The sequence below is a fragment of the Borostomias antarcticus genome (assembly GCF_949987555.1).
Source record: "Borostomias antarcticus genome assembly, chromosome: 8".
Lineage (NCBI taxonomy): Eukaryota > Metazoa > Chordata > Actinopteri > Stomiiformes > Stomiidae > Borostomias > Borostomias antarcticus.
In genome coordinates, this window is record NC_140241.1 from 15,856,894 (window position 1) to 15,878,237 (window position 21,344).

General features: G+C 48.8%; 1 protein-coding gene across 1 annotated transcript in view; it reads right to left on the bottom strand.

Moving 5' to 3' along the window:
• The window catches only part of thsd7ab (thrombospondin, type I, domain containing 7Ab), a gene marked incomplete at both ends in the record, with an annotated part of 328,169 nt that overhangs the window by 51,654 nt on the left and 255,171 nt on the right, over nt 1-21,344 (bottom strand). Inside the window, 5 exons of the mRNA XM_084442488.1 lie at nt 551-686; nt 1,424-1,539; nt 4,131-4,371; nt 7,667-7,861; nt 19,326-19,529. Coding sequence (XP_084298614.1) covers nt 551-686; nt 1,424-1,539; nt 4,131-4,371; nt 7,667-7,861; nt 19,326-19,529 — 892 coding nt within the window. The remainder of the gene's footprint in view (nt 1-550; nt 687-1,423; nt 1,540-4,130; nt 4,372-7,666; nt 7,862-19,325; nt 19,530-21,344) is intronic.

The window sequence follows — 21,344 nt, forward strand, 5'->3', positions numbered from 1 at the left end:
GGTGACTGGTTGCCCCGTCACTCCAAGGCCCCTGCGGCCGATCAACATAGGCATGGCTCTTCTCTGTCCTGGCCCCGCAGTGGTGGAATGATCAGCCCACTGATGTCAGGACAGCAGAGTCGCTGCCCATCTTTCGCCGCAGGTTCAAAACTCACCTCTTCAAGAAATACTACAACGATCCTCCCTCCTAAGCACCTATTATATTGTATTGTTTAAAAAGGAGATGCACAACGTGAGTTCTGGTGAGTAGTAGTACACTGAATTACTACATTACATGCAATTATTATAAGTCTCATTGGATAAAAGCATCTGCTAAATGACTAATGCAATATAATGTTTATCATCATCATCTTCATCATCATCATTATCACCATCATCATAACCACAACAATCAGCATCATCATCACCATCATCATCATGGCGGCCCATGTGACTCATGTGAGTGTGGAGAGAGCTCAGGAGGACTTAGGTGTTAGCCAGGCTAGATAATAATAGTGGTACAGCAAAACTACCACTGATATCCAGAGTAGATAGTAGCTGCTAGCTGTACCTGAACCCAGGGCAGACGGCAGGCGCCTCACACTCCCTCTGCTCCTCCAGGACCTCAGGACAGTCCTGGCCCCCATTGGCTGGTAGCTGGATGATGTGCCGGTTCCGAGACTGCTTCTTCCTCACAACGTCACCAGCTGCCAAGAACAGACGCAGACATGCATTGACCATAAGATTATGATGAAATACAATATTGCACATCTGGATGCCTCCAGCTTGATGAATGATCCAACTTGATTGAAACGGACAAAGGGCGAATGAGAACATTAGGTCCTGATATTTAATGATGTGGATCTATAAGTCTATAGATCTTCTACACTGAAGATAAACAAGACCTTGTTCTAGAGTCTGCTGTGTGTCTGTCATTTGAGGAGGTCATCAAGATTTCATGCCATATATAATTTTAATGTACTGTATTCAACAATGTCCCTCGGCTGGAGCAATGGTGGCCTGACAAAGGTGACCTAATCTGAGGGTTGTTTTTCTGACACGGTGTCCAGGCTGACTCTGGCAGACCATGGGCTCTACAAAGAGGTCACATAAAGGTCGCCATGCGAGCCAATCTGTCAGAGTAATTATTTGTAAAGAGACTTGAGTGAGAACATTTAAGGAGACCTCAGGGGTGAGTCACCCAAAGCCACCCAAAGCCTGATTGGTTCTTTTCCTTGTTCATGTCCACTTGTTTTGACAAATCTTCAAATACGGCGGGCAGGTTACAGTAAAAGCTGCCATGCATTGTTATTGTCAGAACTCACTGGATGAGAGTCCTCTTTATGATACGCATTTCTATTGGTGTGAGGAAGAGTCTGCATGGTTTCCAACATGTAGAGAATGAAGGAGGTTGTTTTACTGGTGCTGGAGCACCGGGTCGTACCGGGGTCACAGGTCGATGGGCAGGGCGTCCAGTGGCTGAAAGGTGTCACTACGCAGTCCTTCTTACAGGGGAGTCGACAGGGTCTCACATTACCTGGGCGAGGAGCTTCGGGACACCTGAACAGCAAGCAAACACACACACACACACACACACACACAGACATACACACACACTTGGAAGCAGACACTTGGACTTGGAAGCAGACACTGGAAATACATTGGCGTTCTGCAGCTTCCTAGATTTCTGATGACTCATCTGTGTGGGTTAGATGAAGCCTGCATATCTTCCTTCTGTTCTAAATGGACTATATCACTGAGAGATCGTCTGTTTGATCGTTGGATTGCAGGCTGAGTTGGTGCCCCTACTGCCCCGGTGTCCCTACTGCCCCGTTGCCCCTACTGCCCCGGTGTCCTTACTGCCCCGGTGCCCCTACTGCCCCGGTGCCCCTACTGCCCCTAATGCCCCGGTGCCCCTACTGCCCCGGTGTCCCTACTGCCCCGGTGCCCCTACTGCCCCGGTGTCCCTATTGCCCTGGTGTCCCTACTGCCCCGGTGCCCCTAATGCCCCGGTGCCCCTACTGCCCCGGTGTCCCTACTGCCCCGGTGCCCCTACTGCCCCGGTGTCCCTATTGACCCGGTGTCCCTACTGCCCTGGTGCCCCTACTGCCCCGGTGCCCCTACTGCCCTGGTGCCCCTACTGCCCCGGTGTCCCTACTGCCCCGCTGTCCCTACTGCCCCGGTGTCCCTACTGCCCTGCAGCACTCAGGAAGCAGGAGGGAGGAGGGATAGGAGGTAGGAGGGATAGAAGGGAGGAGGGATAGGAGGGAGGAGGGATATGAGGGAGGAGGGATAGCAGGTAGGAGGGAGGAGGGATAGGATGTAGGAGGGATAGGAGGGAAGAGGGATAGGAGGTAAGAGGGATCGGAGGGAGGAGGGATAGAAGGGAGGAGGGATAGGAGGGAGGAGGGATAGGAGGGATAGGAGGGAGGAGGGATAGGAGGGAGGAGTGATAGGAGGGATAGGAGGGAGGAGGGATAGGAGGTAAGAGGGATAGGAGGGAGGAGGGATAGGAGGGAGAAGGGATAGGAGGTAGGAGGGATAGGAGGTAGGAGGGATAGGAGGGATAGGAGGTAGGAGGGATAGGAGGGAGGAGGGATAGGAGGCTCCCCATCACTGAGGCAGAGCATGTAGCTGTCTAACTCACCTCTGTGTGTTAGAGAAATGTGTTTCATGTTACATCGCAATATAAAGAGGTTCAAAAGGTCACAGAGATGTAAGGAGGTCATCTCCATCATGGCCCATGTTACGTACATGTAATGTTTCCATTTTGATTTGTAGCGTGTCAGAGAAACACTTAATAATGTCTCTGAGTGTGTGTGTGTGTGTGTGTATGTGTGTGTGTGTGTGTGTGTGTGTGTGTGTGTGTGTGTAAGTGTGTATGTGTGTGTGTGTATGTGTGTGTGTGTGAGGTTCACTGTCTCGGGCTGTATGCAGACAGCTCAGATCTCACTGAGGGTGAGGTAGCGGCACATCTGCACACACACACTGGTCTGTTTGTTCCTCCGGGGTCCCATGGGTCCCTAATCAAACCCACACACCAGGGGGAGGATGTAGGGAATACTATGTGGAGCGTTGAAATAGCATCCAGAGATTGTGTCAAATCACTCTGCAGTACAGTCAGGGAATATCTCGCCCTAGGCATCAGTGGCTGCAGGATCAACAGTTGCTTAAGGATACTGTTGGACCTTTGCTAGCAACTGTAGTCCTCAACCCATCATGACACAGGGAATTCCAGACGTTTCAAAAGAAAGCATTCACCACATGAGAGAGAGCTTCACTGTAACTGATGGAAGCCTTTACACGCTAGGGACGAACAGACTTGAGAACTGACTGAAGAGGATATTGTGACTATGACATCACTGCCAGTGGTGGACTGGAGAAGGGAGGCGTCCCGGCAGCACCTTGGAGAGCTCCATGCTGCCACCAGCATGCTGCAGTCCAGAGACAGCTCCATCACACAGTTCATGCAGGGCCTGCAGTCACGTTGAACTCACATTTACACACATTAGTCTCCCCTATGAGTAGACCAGCAGGCCGCAGCCAGACCGGCCTCCAATCTCATCCTCCCAACCAGACCGGCCTCCAGCCTCATCCTCCCAACCAGACCGGCCTCCAGCCTCATCCTCCCAGCCAGACCGGCCTCCAGCCTCATCCTCCCAACCAGACCGGCCTCCAGCCTCATCCTCCCAGCCAGACCGGCCTCCAGCCTCATCCTCCCAGCCGGACCGGCCTCCATCCTGGCCTCTCGTCTGCTGGGGATTCAACTGCCTTCAAGTATCAAACCCACTTAATAACCCTCACTATCATCAGCAGGGGAAGTACACAGGCCTAGAGTGATGGGGTTCCTTAACCTGTTTGGGGACAGAATGTCCAGTATGTATTTTGTCTGCAGTTGCCTGTACAGTGGAGATGCTGTAAGGATTGTGTTATAATTCCTCAAGAGCCCTCTATAAACCAAGCCCTCTATAAACTCTCTAAAAAGCCCTCCTGTCTCCTGCTGCTCTTTGCCTGACCTCCTCTGTCGCACGCCCGTAAGCGAACGCATACACACTCACACGTATAAAGAGCCAGCTGGGCACTGTCCAGTATATCCCTGCTCCTCACAGCTTCCGGAAGCAGAGCTCCTGGACCACAGCGGCCACTCTTACTTCTTGGGTGGCACCTGTCCCACGTTGACCCGGATGCAGATGACCTTGCGGGTTTGCACGCCCATGGAGCAGGGCGCCTGGCTGTCGGGCCCGGCGGCCGCGGTGGCGTTGAGGGCCGAGGCCGAGGGGTCTTCAGAGCAGGGCCCCCAGGAGCCGGTCTGCCAGTGGTACACGGTGCATGCGTGCTCGTTGCAGCTCCGCACCTCCTGGAGAGCGCTGCTGTTAGGACAGGGGGCGCCACCTGCGAACACAGGGACATCGGCTGCGCGCCTCAGAGACTTCCACTTCCTGCAGGTCAGTCGGTTATTTCTAACACTGACAAGTCTAGAAAAGGATTTCAGCTTGACGTCTACAATGACCTCTACACATGACCTTTTACAATGACCTCTACATATGATCTACTGTACAGTGCCATGTACTGTATTATTCAGGCCACTTTGAGACTTGTAGTTAGAAGTCTGACTACAATGCACTTATTGACATCACACCTCTCTTTTCTCTCACTCGCTCTTTCACTCTCCCTCTCTCTCTCTTGGTTTCTCTTGTCCCTGTCTCCCAGCATGCATCTCTGCACAGCTGAAGGCCGGAGCCGTCGCTGGGTGGGAGGGAGTGTGATCTGGAGCCCTCAGTGCTCAGAGTAATTGCAGACACAACTTTCAGGGTTGATGGAGAGGCACGATGGGACTCTCTGAGTCCTCTAAACCTGGGCCCTGTACTACGAAACAGGATTACGGGGTTAGCGTGATAACTTCAGGCCTGGTTTATCCGTACTACGAAGGTGGTTCACTTTTCACCGTGGTAACTTATGCTGCCGAGCTAACCTGCTCCGGGGCAGGTTAAATTCCAGATTATGGATCAAAACGTATGAAGCACTGCCCGCTGACTGATCAATTCACTTGGAAAAAGGCATATGGACGTTAAGATTCTATATGGAACTTCAGTGTGCGAATTAAACAATAATCTGCTGTGCGTGAACAGTGAGAGGTTCTTAAGAAGACGTTTTACAAACCGACAAAACCCTCTTTGGCTTTCCCCAATATCATGAAAAATTGCAATGACAGCTTCTTGTGCTTGAGGCATATTTTGCCTCGTGCATTTACAGTCGTAGACTGTAGGCTATGCACTGGCTTGCGTTTTATTAGTCTACCTGCAGTTTCATGTAGGCTGTGGGTGATGCGGAGAACCATTTTTTATTGTCTTTTATGTTGATTTATTAGACTAGCCTCCCGTTCCTAGGAACAAAGATAAGTAGGCTACATTTTAATTGAATTGTGATAGCACCAATGCCTGACAATCAATGACGTTATTATACGATATGACGATGAAATAGGCTATTTTTTCCCCGTAGGCTTAGAGCCTACTTCTCCACCTCGGGCTTAACTTTTTAAATTTTAATAGCCTGTTTATCTCTAGTTGCTCTTGTATAGAGACTTCACATTGTCTACTCCAACCTGAAACTATTCAAAACTATAGCCTACATTTGCTTTATTTAAGCGTTCCCTGCCAGTCTAGGGGTTGCAGCTGAGAGAATAAGATACATTGATATAGGCTACAATTGCTTTACATGCCATAAGAATAGGCATAGCCCAATGATCTAGCCTACTGGTGTTCATGTGGAGGATAATGATCAAATGTAGGCAGTATTTTTCCAGCTTTCCTTCCTGCCTTTGTCATGATAGCCACCGCCGTAGTACCGTTTATCCGTGATTGCGGTTGTCCGACAGATATGTTGAACGAACTTCGTAGTACGGGGCCCTGTACTTCCCCAAGCTGAAAGCTTGTCCCATAATGAGCTCAAGTGTTCCCTGGCAGGGCTAGACTGCCAACGCAGACAAAACCTAATCAATCAATCAATCAAGTTGGATTTATATAGCGCCCTTCATGATACCCAGAGCGCTTTACAGAGTCCAGTATTCATTCAGACACAGTCATACCGGTGGTGGTAAGCTACATCTGTAGCCACAGCTGCCCTGGGGCAGACTGACAGAAGCGTGGCTGCCAATCAGCGCCTACGGCCCCTCCGACCACCACCAACATTCATTCACATTCACACTAACCCTGATGGCAAACAAGCCTGACTTCCTTTCTGCTGACTGCTACACGCCGAAGTAGCTTAGTAAAAATGCCAAGTCGCTGGTTCTGCCGGGAGTGTAAACAAACCTGCCCAAGCAGCTTCAGTTAATTCCCTGGGAAAACATTTAACTGGGTTTTACAGGCAGTGAAGACGCATGATTTATGAGTGGCACGTCTATCCCGTCGTATTAACGTGACAGGAGCATGGCTTCAGAGCTACTGGAAGGACTGCTCATAGAATGTGTTTATTCATGTTTGTGCTATGAATTTCAGCACTTTAGTCGCTGGGAAAGGCATCCATAATGTATTGAGTCTCTGAGCTTTGCATTTAGCCTGCATGCTAAATTATGACTTTCAGCATTCTGAAGGCTCACCCAACATAGCACACATCTGCATGCTAAAAAAAACAATCTTTCGGGAGACATTCATCAAGTTAACATTTTGGGCAAAACTTCAGGTTGTGAAAATATAAAGGAAGTAATCTTAACAAACACAGATCTAAACTTATTTATTATTTATAAATCTATGACCACAACTACTTTGTTCAAGCCATTCTACAGTAAGTATTCACATTTACCAAAAAGCTCTGGAAACTTCGGCACCCTTGACAGACCTTTGGAGAACAGCGATAGAGAATGTGTCAATGTTGCTGAAGCAAGGAAACCAGAACATCTACATCAAGACTGAACTAAACTAGAACCAATATAATAAATCCAACAGCAAGTACAGTACGCATACTGAGTCTACTACCATAAACAAATCATACTGACAGCACTACAACTTTTGAACATATCCGAAGCCATCGGTTACCCTGGGTTACCATGGGGCTATTATGCTAATATTCTGTCATTTCAAGTGGCATGAAATAAACAATTACTGTGTTCTGCCATTTGTTCACACCAATGTCGCCAAAGGTTAAACATACTGCTACAAGCTACCATTAATCATTCTGCTTCAAGCTACCATTAAACACACTGCTACAAGCAATCATTAATCACACGTGTTACCCTCCATCACTGTGATCCACGCCACTACCATTGCAGTTACTGTGGAGAAGCAAATCAGCTGTTTCAACAAAACAAAGAATTATGTTCCACTGACAAGCAGGACACGCGCCGAGGCAGACAGACAGAGACTGTCAGACAGACAGACAGACAGACTGTCAGACAGACAGACAGACACACAGACAGAGACTGTCAGACAGACACACAGACAGAGACTGTCAGACAGACACACAGACAGAGACTGTCAGAAAGACAGACAGAGTGACCATCAGACCGACAGAGAGACAGACTGTCAGACAGACAGACAGAGAGACCGTCAGACAGACTGTCACACAGATAGACAGACAGACAGACCATCAGACAGACAGAGAGACCGTCTGACAGATAAACTGACACATCCACACAGCATTTACAAACAGATCAACAAGGAACCAGACGGAAGCGAGTTGCCGTGGTTACCTTCCCCGGCGTTGTAGGCCAGTACGGAGCGGGTCCTCATCTGCTTGCCTTCTACAGTCTTACTGGAGCAGGTCTGGGAACAGCTGGACCAGGGCGTCCAGTCACTGAGGACACAGTCCCTGGAGCAGGGCACCCCACACGGGACAGGCCCCGGTGCAAGGACCCCTGCACACAGGGCGCTCCCCACCACAGCACCTGCAACAGAGGAGCCCTTCAGAACGGACAAGGATGACCTCTAGGGCGACCGCTCTGTAAGAGTATCATGCTGACAGAAAGAAAAAATAGGATATGTAAGTGGTTTGTTTCCATTGGCTTTATTTCCATGGCTTAATTTGAAAGGTCTATACCATACCTAGTCTCACTAGCTACTTACATTCATAGTGTGAGTAGATTCTATTAACCCACATATTCTGCATCTATGCTTTTAGTATCGGAGTATGTTGCCATGACCTGAAGACGTTCCTCAGCCCTTGACATACGCAGCTTCCTGGCGCACTGAAGGGGATCTTTTGGTGAATGATTTTGCAGTTTCAGACTGAGGACTGTTTGAGTTCAAAATACTTTGATAAACTCGACTTTTGCATTAAGATGCCACTTTGATGGATAAACTATGGGACCAATCAGGACTGAACTGTTCAAGCTGCAGATATGAAGTGACAGGAAAACATGAATGAAAAAACATGAATGAATAGAACACACACTCTGAGAACACTGTGCTTTGTCTGTTAGGACTGTGTGAATGGACAGCCAGTCAGCCGGGAGGATGGGAATGAGAACAAAATATTGACAGTGCAAATAATATTGACTACACTTGTCTGCAGTGAGGTGGTTTGCATTCCTGTGGCAGTTCCGTTTTTGAGATTCAGGCAGGGTTCTCAAGGAGTTCTACGTAGCAGACATTGAAGTCCAGAAATCTCCAGGGTAGAGCATAGCGCTAAAAATTACAGCAAAACAAACCAATTTTCATCAGCTGAGAAGGAGAGAGTGGGATCAATCAATATCTGTCAGTAGAGAAGAAGAAAAGACTGCTTCTCTGTCTGCTGGTGTCAACAAGTAACATCCCTCCAGAACTCCACCATCATGTCTGAGAGCACAAGCCCTCCAGAACTCCACCATCATGTCTGAGAGCACAAGCCCTCCAGAACTCCACCATCATGTCTGAGAGCACAAGGCGCCTGTCGACCGAGGCAAGATCACAAAGTTGAAAACAATTTGCATATGCATAGTGAACTGTGTCGTTTTCACTGAATTACAGTGACTTAGACGCTCCTGACTTCCTGGCCTTACATGGCAGAGATGCAGTAAGGGATCATTATTACTATGTAAAACACCACCAGCAAAGAATGAGGGAAGTGCCCAGGACCCAGGAGCAGAGAGGAGTTATTTGATTGAATGTGAGTGGGGTTTAACTGCCCGAGGAGAGATGGAAAGAGAGGGCGAGGAGGGGGGGGGGGGGGGTATTGAAAAGGCAAGATGTATCCATGCTAAGCTTGCTAGAGTAGGCAAGCAAAGATGTACAAGAGAGGGAGGGGCAGTGTCTAGAGGAAACTGCTAATAACCATGATGAATAGTAACCAGCTCTCTACTCATCCCCTTGTGAGGAGTCGGCACACCAAGTAACCTCTGAAGCTGAACACGGAAGCGAGTGGACTAGACCGAGTCACGCTGTAGCCTACAGTCTGCTAAGCTAGCGATTGGGTAAACTAAACTTTTTGCCTGGATAATAAAACCTGTGTTAAACGGCGGATGTCCTGGGATTTACTGGTTTGTGGATTACAAATTGTCTCACATAAGAACAAGAGCTATGTGGAATAGCAGTTTGCCGGTCGACCTCGGAGGAATGACTGTCTGATTTGAGTTGACTCATACGATCCGGTTTTCGTTGTCCTGAACTGTATTGACTGTGTGAACCGAACTTTTGAACTGAATGGGAACAATTCTGTACTGTTGTGTGCGGAGCTGTTGAATTGATGAACTGAACTGACAATGATTCTGAACTGTTGCTCCCTGAGCTGATGAACTGATTTAATGAATATTTTGTGTGCTGGAAAATACTGTTTATGAAGGTGCGCTGATCACTTTTTGAATATATGATTTAATATTGCAACTGCTAATTCTGTGTCCATCCTTATTAATTTACTGTCATTGACTAAGAGGGTTATTGGGTTGTGTTAAGGGTTCATGAAATGAATGAATTATGTTCGGATACATGCATCCTTTGTACAGAGTGACTTGACTAACATATAATTGTCAGGCCAACCCCCGACTGGCACCCCAGGTTTTTTTTTCCCAAGTCAAACTGTTACACCCTGCCCCTGCCCCATCCATACTCATCTCCTGCCCCATTCATACTCATCCCCTACCCCTCACTCACAGACCAGAGGCACAGTAGACGGTTGAGAGCGAGGTCACCTCGAGCAATATAGGATTTTTCACACCAAGGTGAGACCCTGACTTTGTCTTGACCAATGATAGCAGTTCAATGGAAAGTCAAGATCAGGACAGTTCTAGTGTTCTAGAACGCTATAGTTTTATTTATTAGATTAAATAATTATGCAAACATTAACGCTTAATAAAAATGAACGCAAATTAATCTCATTCATCTATTTCGTCCAGCTGTAGGTGGTACAGTTGCCATGTCATTGCCTGATTTAAAATTATTGAAGCGACAAACTTAATTTGGACCTGGATGAACCCGTAGGCTACATCGTATGTGTTACGTGTAAGCTAGCCAATTCCTAGTTTCTAGTGAATTTCCCCAGGAGGCTATTTCTTTTGTTAGAAGCCCATATTCAGTGAGTTAGCTGATTGCCAGCTGTAGCCTTTGGGTGGAGCTGTGGGAAGCGGTGTCTCGGTAGTCCACCGGAAGGTGCGACAATATAAGAGGAAGAGTGCTGCCGCTGAGAGGACAGCGTGAAGGAGGCGGAAGAAGGCACGCAGTTTGGTTAGGGGTGATCTCTCCGGCTGGAGTGATCCCTGACCTGGTGGAGGCAACTAGCAACTTTAAAGGGAAAAAACCTGTGAACGCAAATACGGAACGAAAGCTCGGGCTGGTCACGACCGACTGGAGAAGAGACTGCGTGGGAGTAAACGGTGCCGAGTCGAGACGGAGGCCGTCCCAGGATGGAGACCCGTTATCCTTTCTGTTCCCACCCAGACGGGTTTACGGCTGGCTAGGAGTAGGTTAGGTGTCTATGCAGTGTGATACATCCCTGGGTTGGCTGGAGGTCCCAGAGCGAAGGTCGTTCCCTGCTGAAGACAACGAAGCCATCACCTGTTTGGGGGGATTAGCCGCTAGTCTGGCCTGGCCACCCAGGGTTTGTCTTACATGTGGGGGGCTCATCCGGGATCGAATCACTATTTCGATAGGGTACGTGATGTACTGGGGGCTCTCGAGCATTTATTAGAATTCCGGTTTTGATTTTGACCGGCTCGTCGTGTGTTGTTAGCACTTATGAAACAGTAGCGGGGCTTGTGTGGGATAGCTAGCTGCGGTGTGTTTAGCTCCTTCGCGTTTGGAGAGCACTTGGGGTTGTTTGGACCTGCTAAAGACGGCATACGCCGGCAGAGTTGCCAGGATAGGACTTAGCAGGGCGTGTGTCGCCACATTCAGGCAAGCTGTGTGGCTGCTCTCCTTTCGGTAAGGGGCTACGGACCAAGGGAGTGAGGGTAGCTTAGCTACGTGATTAGTCTAGCTAGGTTTTTAGTGAGTGTCTAGCCTAGCTTACGGTAGGACAGGCGTAGCTGGGCTAATTGTTTTTTTTGCAGTTCTGTGAGGTTGTACGTTCCTTGCTGGGGGCGCAGCTCTGGGGCTGGCACCGCTTGGTGGCCGGGTCTTGGCAGTGTTGTTCGGTGTGCGGTTGTTGTTTTTTTCCTCTCGCGGGGTTGGCAGGCTGGTGGGGCCTTGTGTTAGGACCCGGTTGCATTATTGAGGTACCCGTGGTTACAAGAGTGCGACCATGGGGAAACCTGAGGAATCCCGTGGAGAGGGTAGTGTCGCCTACTCGGATGAGGAGGATATTGATGTGCCCACGCAGGCTCAGTTAAGGGGATAATGTCAAAGTCGCGGCTGCTGGGATGGGCAGAAGGAGACGGGCTGGAGGTTTCCCCCTCTGCCACTAGAGCAGTGGTGCAGGATTTGCTTAAACAGGAGTTAGAGTTGGATGCTGTGTGGGCCGAACGGAAAGAAATTAAGGACCGCCGCGAACGTCTAGAGAAAGAGGAGAGAGACCGCCGTGAGCGGCTAGAGATGGACAGGTTAGCCCTCGAGAATGAGGAGAACGAACGGCAGTTTCAGTTAGAGAAGCTGAGGTTAGAGAAGGGCGCTCCTGCAGAATCTGGTTTTGACCTGGGCCGTGTGGAGCGGCTTGTACCTCAGTTTAATGAGGAGGAAGTGGATGTTTTTTTTGACGCGTTTGAGCGGGTGGCTGAGGAGTTGGCCTGGCCCCGCGCCCGATGGGCACTACTTGTGCAGCGTGCCCTGATAGGGAAGGCCCAGCATGCTTTTGACGTCCTAGACAGTGCTATGGCCTGCGACTATGCAGAAGTTAAGAAGGCAGTATTAGCCGCGTATGGTAGTGTGCCCGATGAGCACCGACGTAAATTGCGGGCCTACCGTCGAAAGGGTGGAGAGTCTCATCTCGACCTGTACCGCCGTCAGCAGATTCTAATGACTCGGTGGCTAGCGGCCTGCCAGATAACTACGGAGGAGGCTCTGCGTGAGCTCGTACTGATGGAGCAGTTCAGGAGCTGCCTCTCACGTGATCTTGAAGTGTATATAGCTGAGTGGGGACCTAAGACTGTCAAGGAGGCGGCAGAGCTCGCGGATAGCTGGGAGGTGATTCATTATGGAGGCACCGGGCGTAGAAGTCAGGGGAGAGCCCAGGAGAAAACAGGGGGCCGTAGTGGTGCTGCCCCCGAGACACGGCACGTGGAGTGTGAGCGGCCCAGCCCGGAGGAATGGGGGGGTCGGGACTCCCGCCCCCGTGACCGACCAGTTCGGGATGGGCATGGGGGTTCGACCCTGAGTCCGGACATTATCTGCCACCGCTGTAACCAGCCCGGGGATATCCGGTCGAAATGCCCGGTGGTCTGGAGTAAAGGGGAACGCGAGCGGGTGGTGACCCTGGTGGCCACTCGGACCCAAGGGGATCCGGCAGGTGGCAGCCCCCTAGCTCTGTCGGAGGGCGGTCCGGAAGTAGCAGTTCGGGTACTGAGGGATACAGGGGCTAGCCAGTCCCTACTGCTGGCGCATGTGCTCCCAAGCCCCCCTTCCGAGGTGGGGGGGCCGCGTGTCCTGTTGTCGGGGGTAGGGGGGTTGTGTGGGCCTTACCCCCTTGGGGAGGTTTTCCTCCGTTCCGAGCTGGTGACGGGTCTGGTTAAGGTGGCATTGGTAGACACACTACCAGTGGCTGAGATAGCCCTGATCTTGGGGAACGACTTGGTGGGGTCCCGAGTGAGCAAGGCACCCCTCCTGTCTGCGGAGCCTTGTGGCGTCGTGGACACTGAGAAATTGGCTCGGGAGTTCCCTGAGGTCTTTACGGCGTGTGCTGTTACGCGCGCTCAGGCCCGAGCTCCCGAGCGGGTGGCACCCATGCCGCGGCTAGAGCCCGTGGATGGGCTAGCGGATACGTTCATGGCTCAGTTGGGATCTGAGGACCCACGCTTGGGACGTGAGGCGCTGGTGGCCGCCTAGGCGGACGCCCCTGATGCATTTATGTGATAGCCACTCCTGACCGCCGGGTGAAGACCCGGCTGTGCCATGTTAATTTACTAAAGCCCTATGTGGCCCGGGATGCTGTGACTCCTGTGTGTGTGAGTACTGATTACATAGTGGGGGAGGAGGAGCCCAAAGTGGGCTTCACTCCTTAGGAGCCTATACATGCACGCCTGCAGAACACAGAAGCAGTGCAAGGCCTTCGGGCCACACTCTCCCACCTAACCCCCGCCCAGGTGGAGGATGTGTTGGGGTTGGTGGCGTTCCATCCAAGGCTGTTCGGAGACGCCCCCGGGGTGACACCCCTGGTAGTCCATGACGTTGATACAGGCGCCGCCAATCCCATTAAGCAGCACCCGTACCGCCTGCCCCCCCCCCAAGCGTGCCCTGGTGCAGCAGGAGATTGATAACATGCTAGTCATTGAGCAGGCAGAAAGCGCCTGGAGTTCTACGGTGGTCCTGGTGGCCAAGGAGGGGGGTGCCCATCGCCTGTGTATTGATTATCGGAAGGTGAATGCTGTGACTCGGTTGGACGCTCATCCCATCCCTCGCATAGAGGATTGCATTGACCAGGGGGGTTGGGCCAGGTCCCCCTGGCTGAGCATGCCAGGAAGGTGTCCGCCTTTGTGACGCCTGGGGCCCAGTATGTGTGCCGGGTCCTGCCATTTGGGATGAAGAATGCCCCGGCGTGCTTCCAGCGCCTGTTGAATCAGGTTACCAGAGGTCTCTGTAACATCGTCACTTACATCGACGACGTGGTGGTTTACAGCGACTCCTGGTAGGACCACATGGAGCACGTCGGGGCCCTATTCTCCCGCCTGGCCGAAGCCCAGCTGGTGGTCAACCTGCCCAAATGTGAATTTGGGCAGGGGCAGGTTACATACCTGGGGCATTGTGTGGGGCGGGGTGAGGTGCTCCCGCAGGCCGCTAAGGTCCGGGCGGTTATGGAGTTTCCGGTGCCGGAGAACCGTAGACAGCTCATGCGGATCTTGGGGATGGCAGGGTTTTACCGGAAGTTTGTGCCGAATTTTGCGACTGTGACTGCTCCGCTTACTGACTTGCTGAGGAAAGGGGTTAAATGGGTTTGGTCGGAGGATTGTCAGATGGCCCTTGATTCCATCAAGGCTATACTGGCGTGTGAGCCTGTGCTAGTGGCCCCTGACTTTGCGCGGCCCTTCTGCCTGGCTGTTGACGCCTCGGATGTGGGGGTCAGCAGAGTCCTCCTGCAGGAGGGGGATGATGGGCTGGAGCGGCCGGTGGCCTACTTTTCTAAGAAAGAATCGCCATCAGAAGAACAATTCAACCATAGAAAAGGAGGCCCCGGCCCTAGTGTTGGCCGTCCATCATTTTGAGGTGTATGTGGCAAGTGTAGCGGGAGATGTCGTCGTATATTTGGACCATAACCCCCTGTCTTTCCTGGCGAAGTTTCATCGGTCAAATGCTATGGTGTTCAGGTGGAGTTTGAGCTTGCAGCCCTATGGCCTGGTTGTGAAACATGTGACCGGTAAGGATAATGTTATCGCGGATGCCCTCTCACGGGGGCACTCGTGAGGGGGGGGGGGGGGGGGGCACCCACGTTGGTCTCTTCACATGGACGTGCATAGTTATTGATAGTGGTGGGTTTTTATTCGGTATAGATGTGTCCTGTGTGTTTTATAGAATGGACCTGCTTATTTAGATGTCTGGTCTATTGGTGGTAGGACAGGAATTGTCTGCTGACTGCCAAAAAAATTAAAAAGGAAAAAAAAATTGTGGGTGTTATGTTTCTTTTGTATGTTTTGGCTTAAGGGGGGGCATGTTACGTGTAAGCTAGCCAATTCCTAGTTTCTAGTGAATTTCCCCAGGAGGCTATTTCTTTTGTTAGAAGCCCATATTCAGTGAGTTAGCTAATTGCCAGCTGTAGCCTTTGGGTGGAGCTGTGGGAAGCGGTGTCTCGGTAGTCCACCAGAAGGTGCAACAATATAAGAGGAAGAGTGCTGCCGCTGAGAGGACAGCGTGAAGGAGGCGGAAGAAGGCACGCAGTTTGGTTAGGGGTGATCTCTCTGGCTGGATGGATCCCTGACCTGGCGGAGGCAACTAGCAACTTTAAAGGGAAAAAACCTGTGAACGCAAATACAGAACGAAAGCCCGGGCTGGTCGCGACCGACTGGAGAAGAGACTGCGTGGGAGTAAACGATGCCGAGTCGAGACGGAGGCCGTCCCAGGTAGGAGACCCGTTATCCTTTCTGTTCCCACCCAGACGGGTTTACGGCTGGCTAGGAGTAGGTTAGGTGTCTATGCAGTGTGATACATCCCTGGGTTGGCTGGGGGTCCCGGAGCGAAGGTCGTTCCCTGCTGAAGACAACGAAGCCATCACCGGTTTGTGGGGATTAGCGGCTAGTCGGGCCCGGACACCCAGGGTTTGTCTTACATATGTCACGCAAAAGCATCTTTGCCTTCCAAAAAACTTGAGGAGGCGGAAAATCACTTTGGTTTGCCCTATAAACGGAAAGTTTACTTTAAAAAAACTTGGTGGCACAGTTAATAAGAGTGTGGTTGTTTGCATACCATCAAAGCAGTTTTAGCCCAACTTATCATCTCAATGCTAAACATGTTAACAGCTGTCAGCCCCAGTAGCAAAGGCCTGTACTATTTTACCCAAGGATATATCCATGAGATTTGGATTTTGGACGGAGCAGGTGAGAACATAAGAGTCGATGCTATGTGTTGGCGATGTATGCGGAAAGCACAGACGCCTCACAAACTCCAGATTGAAATTCATCAGGACAAAATGGTGGAGTCTAACTGCACATGTAAAGCAGGGTGAGTACGTTAGTGGCACCCATTCTTAGAAAATAAGGCTGTGAGAATGATCTGTTCACTACTAGCTACGGGCTAATTAGCTACTGTACATCAAGCACCTAACGTTACTAGCTTCATAGCTTTTTGTGTCGGCACTGCTGTAAACTGATGTGTGGAGGGAGGTGTGGAGTGCAGCTGTCTTATAACATTAGCAGCCTGCAGGCCGGTTTTCTGTATGTTTAAAAAAAAAAAACATTTTAAGAAGCTCTCACCAATCTGAAACTAGTCCTTAATCCTAGCAAATCAAAGTTTATGTTGTTTTCTAGAGTCAGGATTACTGATTATGATAGACTTCATTTATTAACGGCTAATGGCTTGCGTATTGAGAGAGTCACTGAGTACAAATATCTTGGTCTGTGGCTGGATGACAAACTCTCATTCAAGTTTCAAGTAGACAGTCAAGCCTCTAAACTGCGGCAGAAAATGATCGGCTTGTTTTCAGGGTTCCTCATGTGCATTCTGAACTCGGTAGATCTGCTTTTGTCCATGATGCTCCTTATACCTGGAATATTCTACAACAGACTCTAAAGCTTGAGGTACTTCCTTCAGTTGCAGAGTTTAAATCCATGGCTCTTGGCATTTGTACTTTGACCTGTAACTATTATTAATTATAATTATAATTATTGTATTTGTTCTTCTTGTATTTGTTCTTTGTTGTTATTTGTGTATCTGTGTGAACTCGTCATCACTGTGCCACAGTGCTTTACAAGTATAAATAAAGGTTTGAAATGAAATGTTCTTCAAACTAATGTCTAATCTAAGAAAACAACACGGGACAAGCTGTGTTTGTGGGACATCAGAGGTGTGGTCAAATCAAGCAACCTTATTGGTAATTTTTTCTGTGTAATTGACAGATCGGAAAGGTCTATTGAAATATCTTCATTTGGGTTTTTTTTTCCAGCAAAAAATATAGGATCAATTTGCGATTAATTAATTACAGAGCATGTCATTATTTCATTTTTTTTTTTTATAGTTAAGTGACAGTATATATACATATATATACACACACACACACACACAACGACTAACAGAGTTCCTTCTGAAGAACAGGCATAACATAACACCATCTCAGTCATCCTTTTCACCCTTGCCATGAACATAGTCGTCAAGTCATCAGAGGTAGAACGCAGGAGCCCTATGACCAAGACTGGAATGTCACACCCCCCATAAGAGCCTTCAGGGATGACCTGACTGTCACTACTACATCTGTCCCAGGCAGCAGGTGGACTCCAAGGCCTAGAGGAGCTCATCACCTGGGCAGGGATGAACTTTAAACCAACAAAACCAAGGTCTCTAGTGCTGAGGAGGGGAAAATAGTGGACGTAGTGGAAGTTCCGGTTCTCACTGGTCAGAGACACCATCCCATCCATTACAGAGCAGCCAGTCAAGAGCTTTAGGAAGATTTTGGACTGCAGCCTCAAAGATGCTGTCTCCATCCAGAAAATCAGCAAAGAGCTCGAGTCCTGGCTCACCAATGTGGACAAAACAGGCCTGGTGGGGAGGTTCACGGCCTGGATTTACCAGCACTCCATATTTCCCTGGATCCTGTGGTCCCTGCTGGTGTATGCAGTGCCTATAACTACAGTCGAGTCCCGGGAAAGGACGGTCAGTAGCTACTTGCGAAGATGGCTAGGCCTACCTCGCAGTTTGAGCAGTGCTGCTCTGTATGGCACAAGTAACACCCTGCAGCTCCCGATCAGTGGCCTCGTTGAAGAGTTCATGGTGTCCCGGACACAGGAAGCTCTTGCAGTACAGAGAATCCAGGGAAACAAAAGTGATGGCATCTGGCGATCCGTAGCAACAGGGCGTGCAGGTATAGACTACTTCCCAGCCACCAGGGTTGACAACATCCAGGGCAAAGCGTGGCAACATCTCATTCAGAAGGAGGTGTGCGCAAGCCCTGCAAAGAAAGATCACCTAGTCCAACATCTGGCAAGCAGACTTCCATCATATCAGATTCCTAGTCCGAGCAGTCTACGATGTCCTACCAAGTCCACATCTGGGGCATGAGTGAGACACCTTCCTGTCCTCTCTGCTCTCGAAGAGGATCTTTGGAACACCTCCTTAGTGGCTGCCCAAAAGCCCTTGGTGACGGTCACTATCACTGGCGCCATGACCAGGTGCTGAAGGCAGTCGCCCAGAGTGTAGCCACGGCCATTAACACCTGCAAAGGCCACCTCAAGGCAAAGACCATCATGTTCCTCAGAGCTGGAGAGAAGACCCACCAACAAACTAAGGCAAAGTCTGGTCTCCTCTCCACTAACACCGACTGGCAACTTGAAGTGGACAAGCAAGCAGCTAAAGTTCCAAGCCTGGATAACATCAACTCGGCATCGACCAGACATGATCACTGTTTCAGATTCCACCAAGCAACTAATCATGCTGGAACTCACAGTGCCTTGGGAATAACATCTGGACGAGGCCAACGAAAGGAAGTGCACCAAGTACCACCAAGGAGCTCGTGGAAGAGTGCAGAAGGCAAGGATGGCGAACTAACAGTGAGTCTGTGGAGGTGGGCTGCCAAGGATTTGCAGGGCATTCACTCTGAAAAGTGTTTACGCTACTGGGCATCACCAGGGAGGCTTAAAGGAAGGCCATCAGATCCGCTACTGATGCCGCAGAGAAAGCCATGTGTCTTAGAATCAGGAGCGCAGATCCGTGGGCGAATGCTGCTGGGTCTGATCAACCCCAGCTGGGGCGCCTGGGTGAGGGTGTTAAAAGACCCGAAACACCCAGAGACCCCAGCGTCAGAATGTATCTTTCATCCATCTATCTATCTATGTATATATATATATATATATATATATATATATATATATATATATATATATATATATATACAGAATATAGATGTTATATCTATATTACAATATCTTTGACAAATTGTGTTGATTCCCACCCGAGGCACAGTGAAGTCTGTAGAGAGAAAATACTTAAAACTTGATATTACACTTTCAGAATCTGAATTCTGTCGATACACCCATACACTGCAATAATGAAGGTTTAGCTTATCTACAATCCCACAGCAGAGACCAGTCAACAGAATTTAAGACAGAAAATCTATATTTTTTGTATTCTGCACCTATATAGTTCCCCTCTTACCACTGCTGTTGACACATTGGACCTGAGGGGGCTGCGTTCCGAGGCCACACTCCTTCCCGTCGTCAGGTATACACTGCTCCAGGCTGACCAATCGCCAGCTGTAGCAGCTGGGGTGATCACAGGGCACTGCTTCCACCAGGTGTGGGCAGTTTCCTGGACTGCCGGTTGGCTCATTGCTGATAAATCGTGTCCTCAGTTTAAAACCTATGGGAGAAAATGATTGTAATAGTCCAATCATGGTAAATGGTAAATGGACTGTACTTACCGTATTGACCCGAATATATAAGATGACCCTGATTATATAACGACCGCCCTTTTTAAAGACTCATAAAAAAAAAGACATTTAGAAGACCAAATCTTGTTTTTATAAAGAAATTTGTTTTATAGGAAATAATGATAATAAAAAACACATTGTAATGTAGGCTGTTTTCAATATCTTTTATGAAAATAAACTGTAGACTATTTGGTATTTTGTAATAACCAATTACCAGCAGGCTATCCATCTCATAGTGAACTAGAACCAGGACATGTTTGGGGTTGCTTGATTCATTAGGTCAAGGGTTTTATGCCAGTCTGAACCCTGTGTCTCTGTGACCTTCCCACGTCAAGATATGACCATTTCAATTACCCCCATTGACAATGAAAGGGGGGAATTTTTCTAAAAATGGAGGTGAATGGCCAGCCATGTTTGAGCGGCTTGTGTACCTGCCCTGTGATTCGGATCCACTCCGAAGTTTAAAAGAGTAGTAAAGGGAAAATGCATGTTTAGCCTTGTTTTAAGATTACTTATGATCAACTTTCGCTCTAACTGAATGGTTCAGATCAAAACGTTGACAAAACTAGCACTTTTGATAAAGTCTGATAATTGCTCTACCACCGTTTTGGTCATACAATGAATGTGGGTGGGCACCGTGAAAAATCTTTCAAAAACATGTTAAACTCTCGATTTCAAAGACAAGAAGCTCACCGAGGGGGTAATTGGTGTCCGTTGGTGTTCTGACATCAAATTCGCCTTAAAGTATGAATCCTGTAGGGTTTTATTGATCATTTTAGGAAATCGTATTGTATTGAAATTGTATTGAAGCGACAGTTGTAGATGTGTAGATCAATCCGCAGAGGGGATTCAGGAAGCGGAACTACTTCGAGGCATTGTGCGAGATCGGAATCAGTTAGAGCGAAAGTTTACACACGTATGTGCTGCGACTAAATAGTTCTATCCTAAATATTTTTTTAAAAGCCTTTCCAGATGAACTAGAATCTTACTTTATGGCGAATTATATGTCAGAACGAACACATCGGTTAGTTTCTTGTCTTTGAAATTGAGAGTTTAACATGTTTTTTGAATGATTTTTCACAGTGCCCACCCACATCCATTGTATGACCAAAACGGTGGTAGAGCAATTATCAGACTTTCCCAAAAGTTCTAGTTTTGTCAATGTATTGATCTGAATCATTGTATATGATCATAAGTAACCTTAAAACAGGGCTAAACATGCATTTTCTCTTTACTACTCCTTTAAGTTGGCCAATGCTACATGGCTGGGAGGGAACATGTAAACAATTATAAAGATTGTGCACTTGATGACAAGTTTTTGATTTTTGGCAGGGTGTTAGGTATGGGCCAAAGGTTTTCAAAAACCACTGGATACAAGTTGGGGTCACCCCCTAGCCATCCATTCATGAAGGTTCTGTCCTGAACACATCTATGTGTCAGTATTGCGTCATACTTATAGCGCCACCTATTGGTGAAACAGGAAGTCCTCATAACTCCTACATACATTATCCAATTTGTCCGATATATCTCACGCTTCATGACGGTTCTGTCCTGAACACATCTTTGTGTCAGTATTGCGTCATACTTATAGCGCCACCTATTGGTGAAACAGGAAGTCCTCATAACTCCTGCATACATCATCCGATTTACACCAAATTGCTGACGCTTCATGAAGGTCACCTTCTGAACACATCTATGCATCGGTATTGAAGGTCACATCTTGAACACTTCTGTAAGTCAGTATT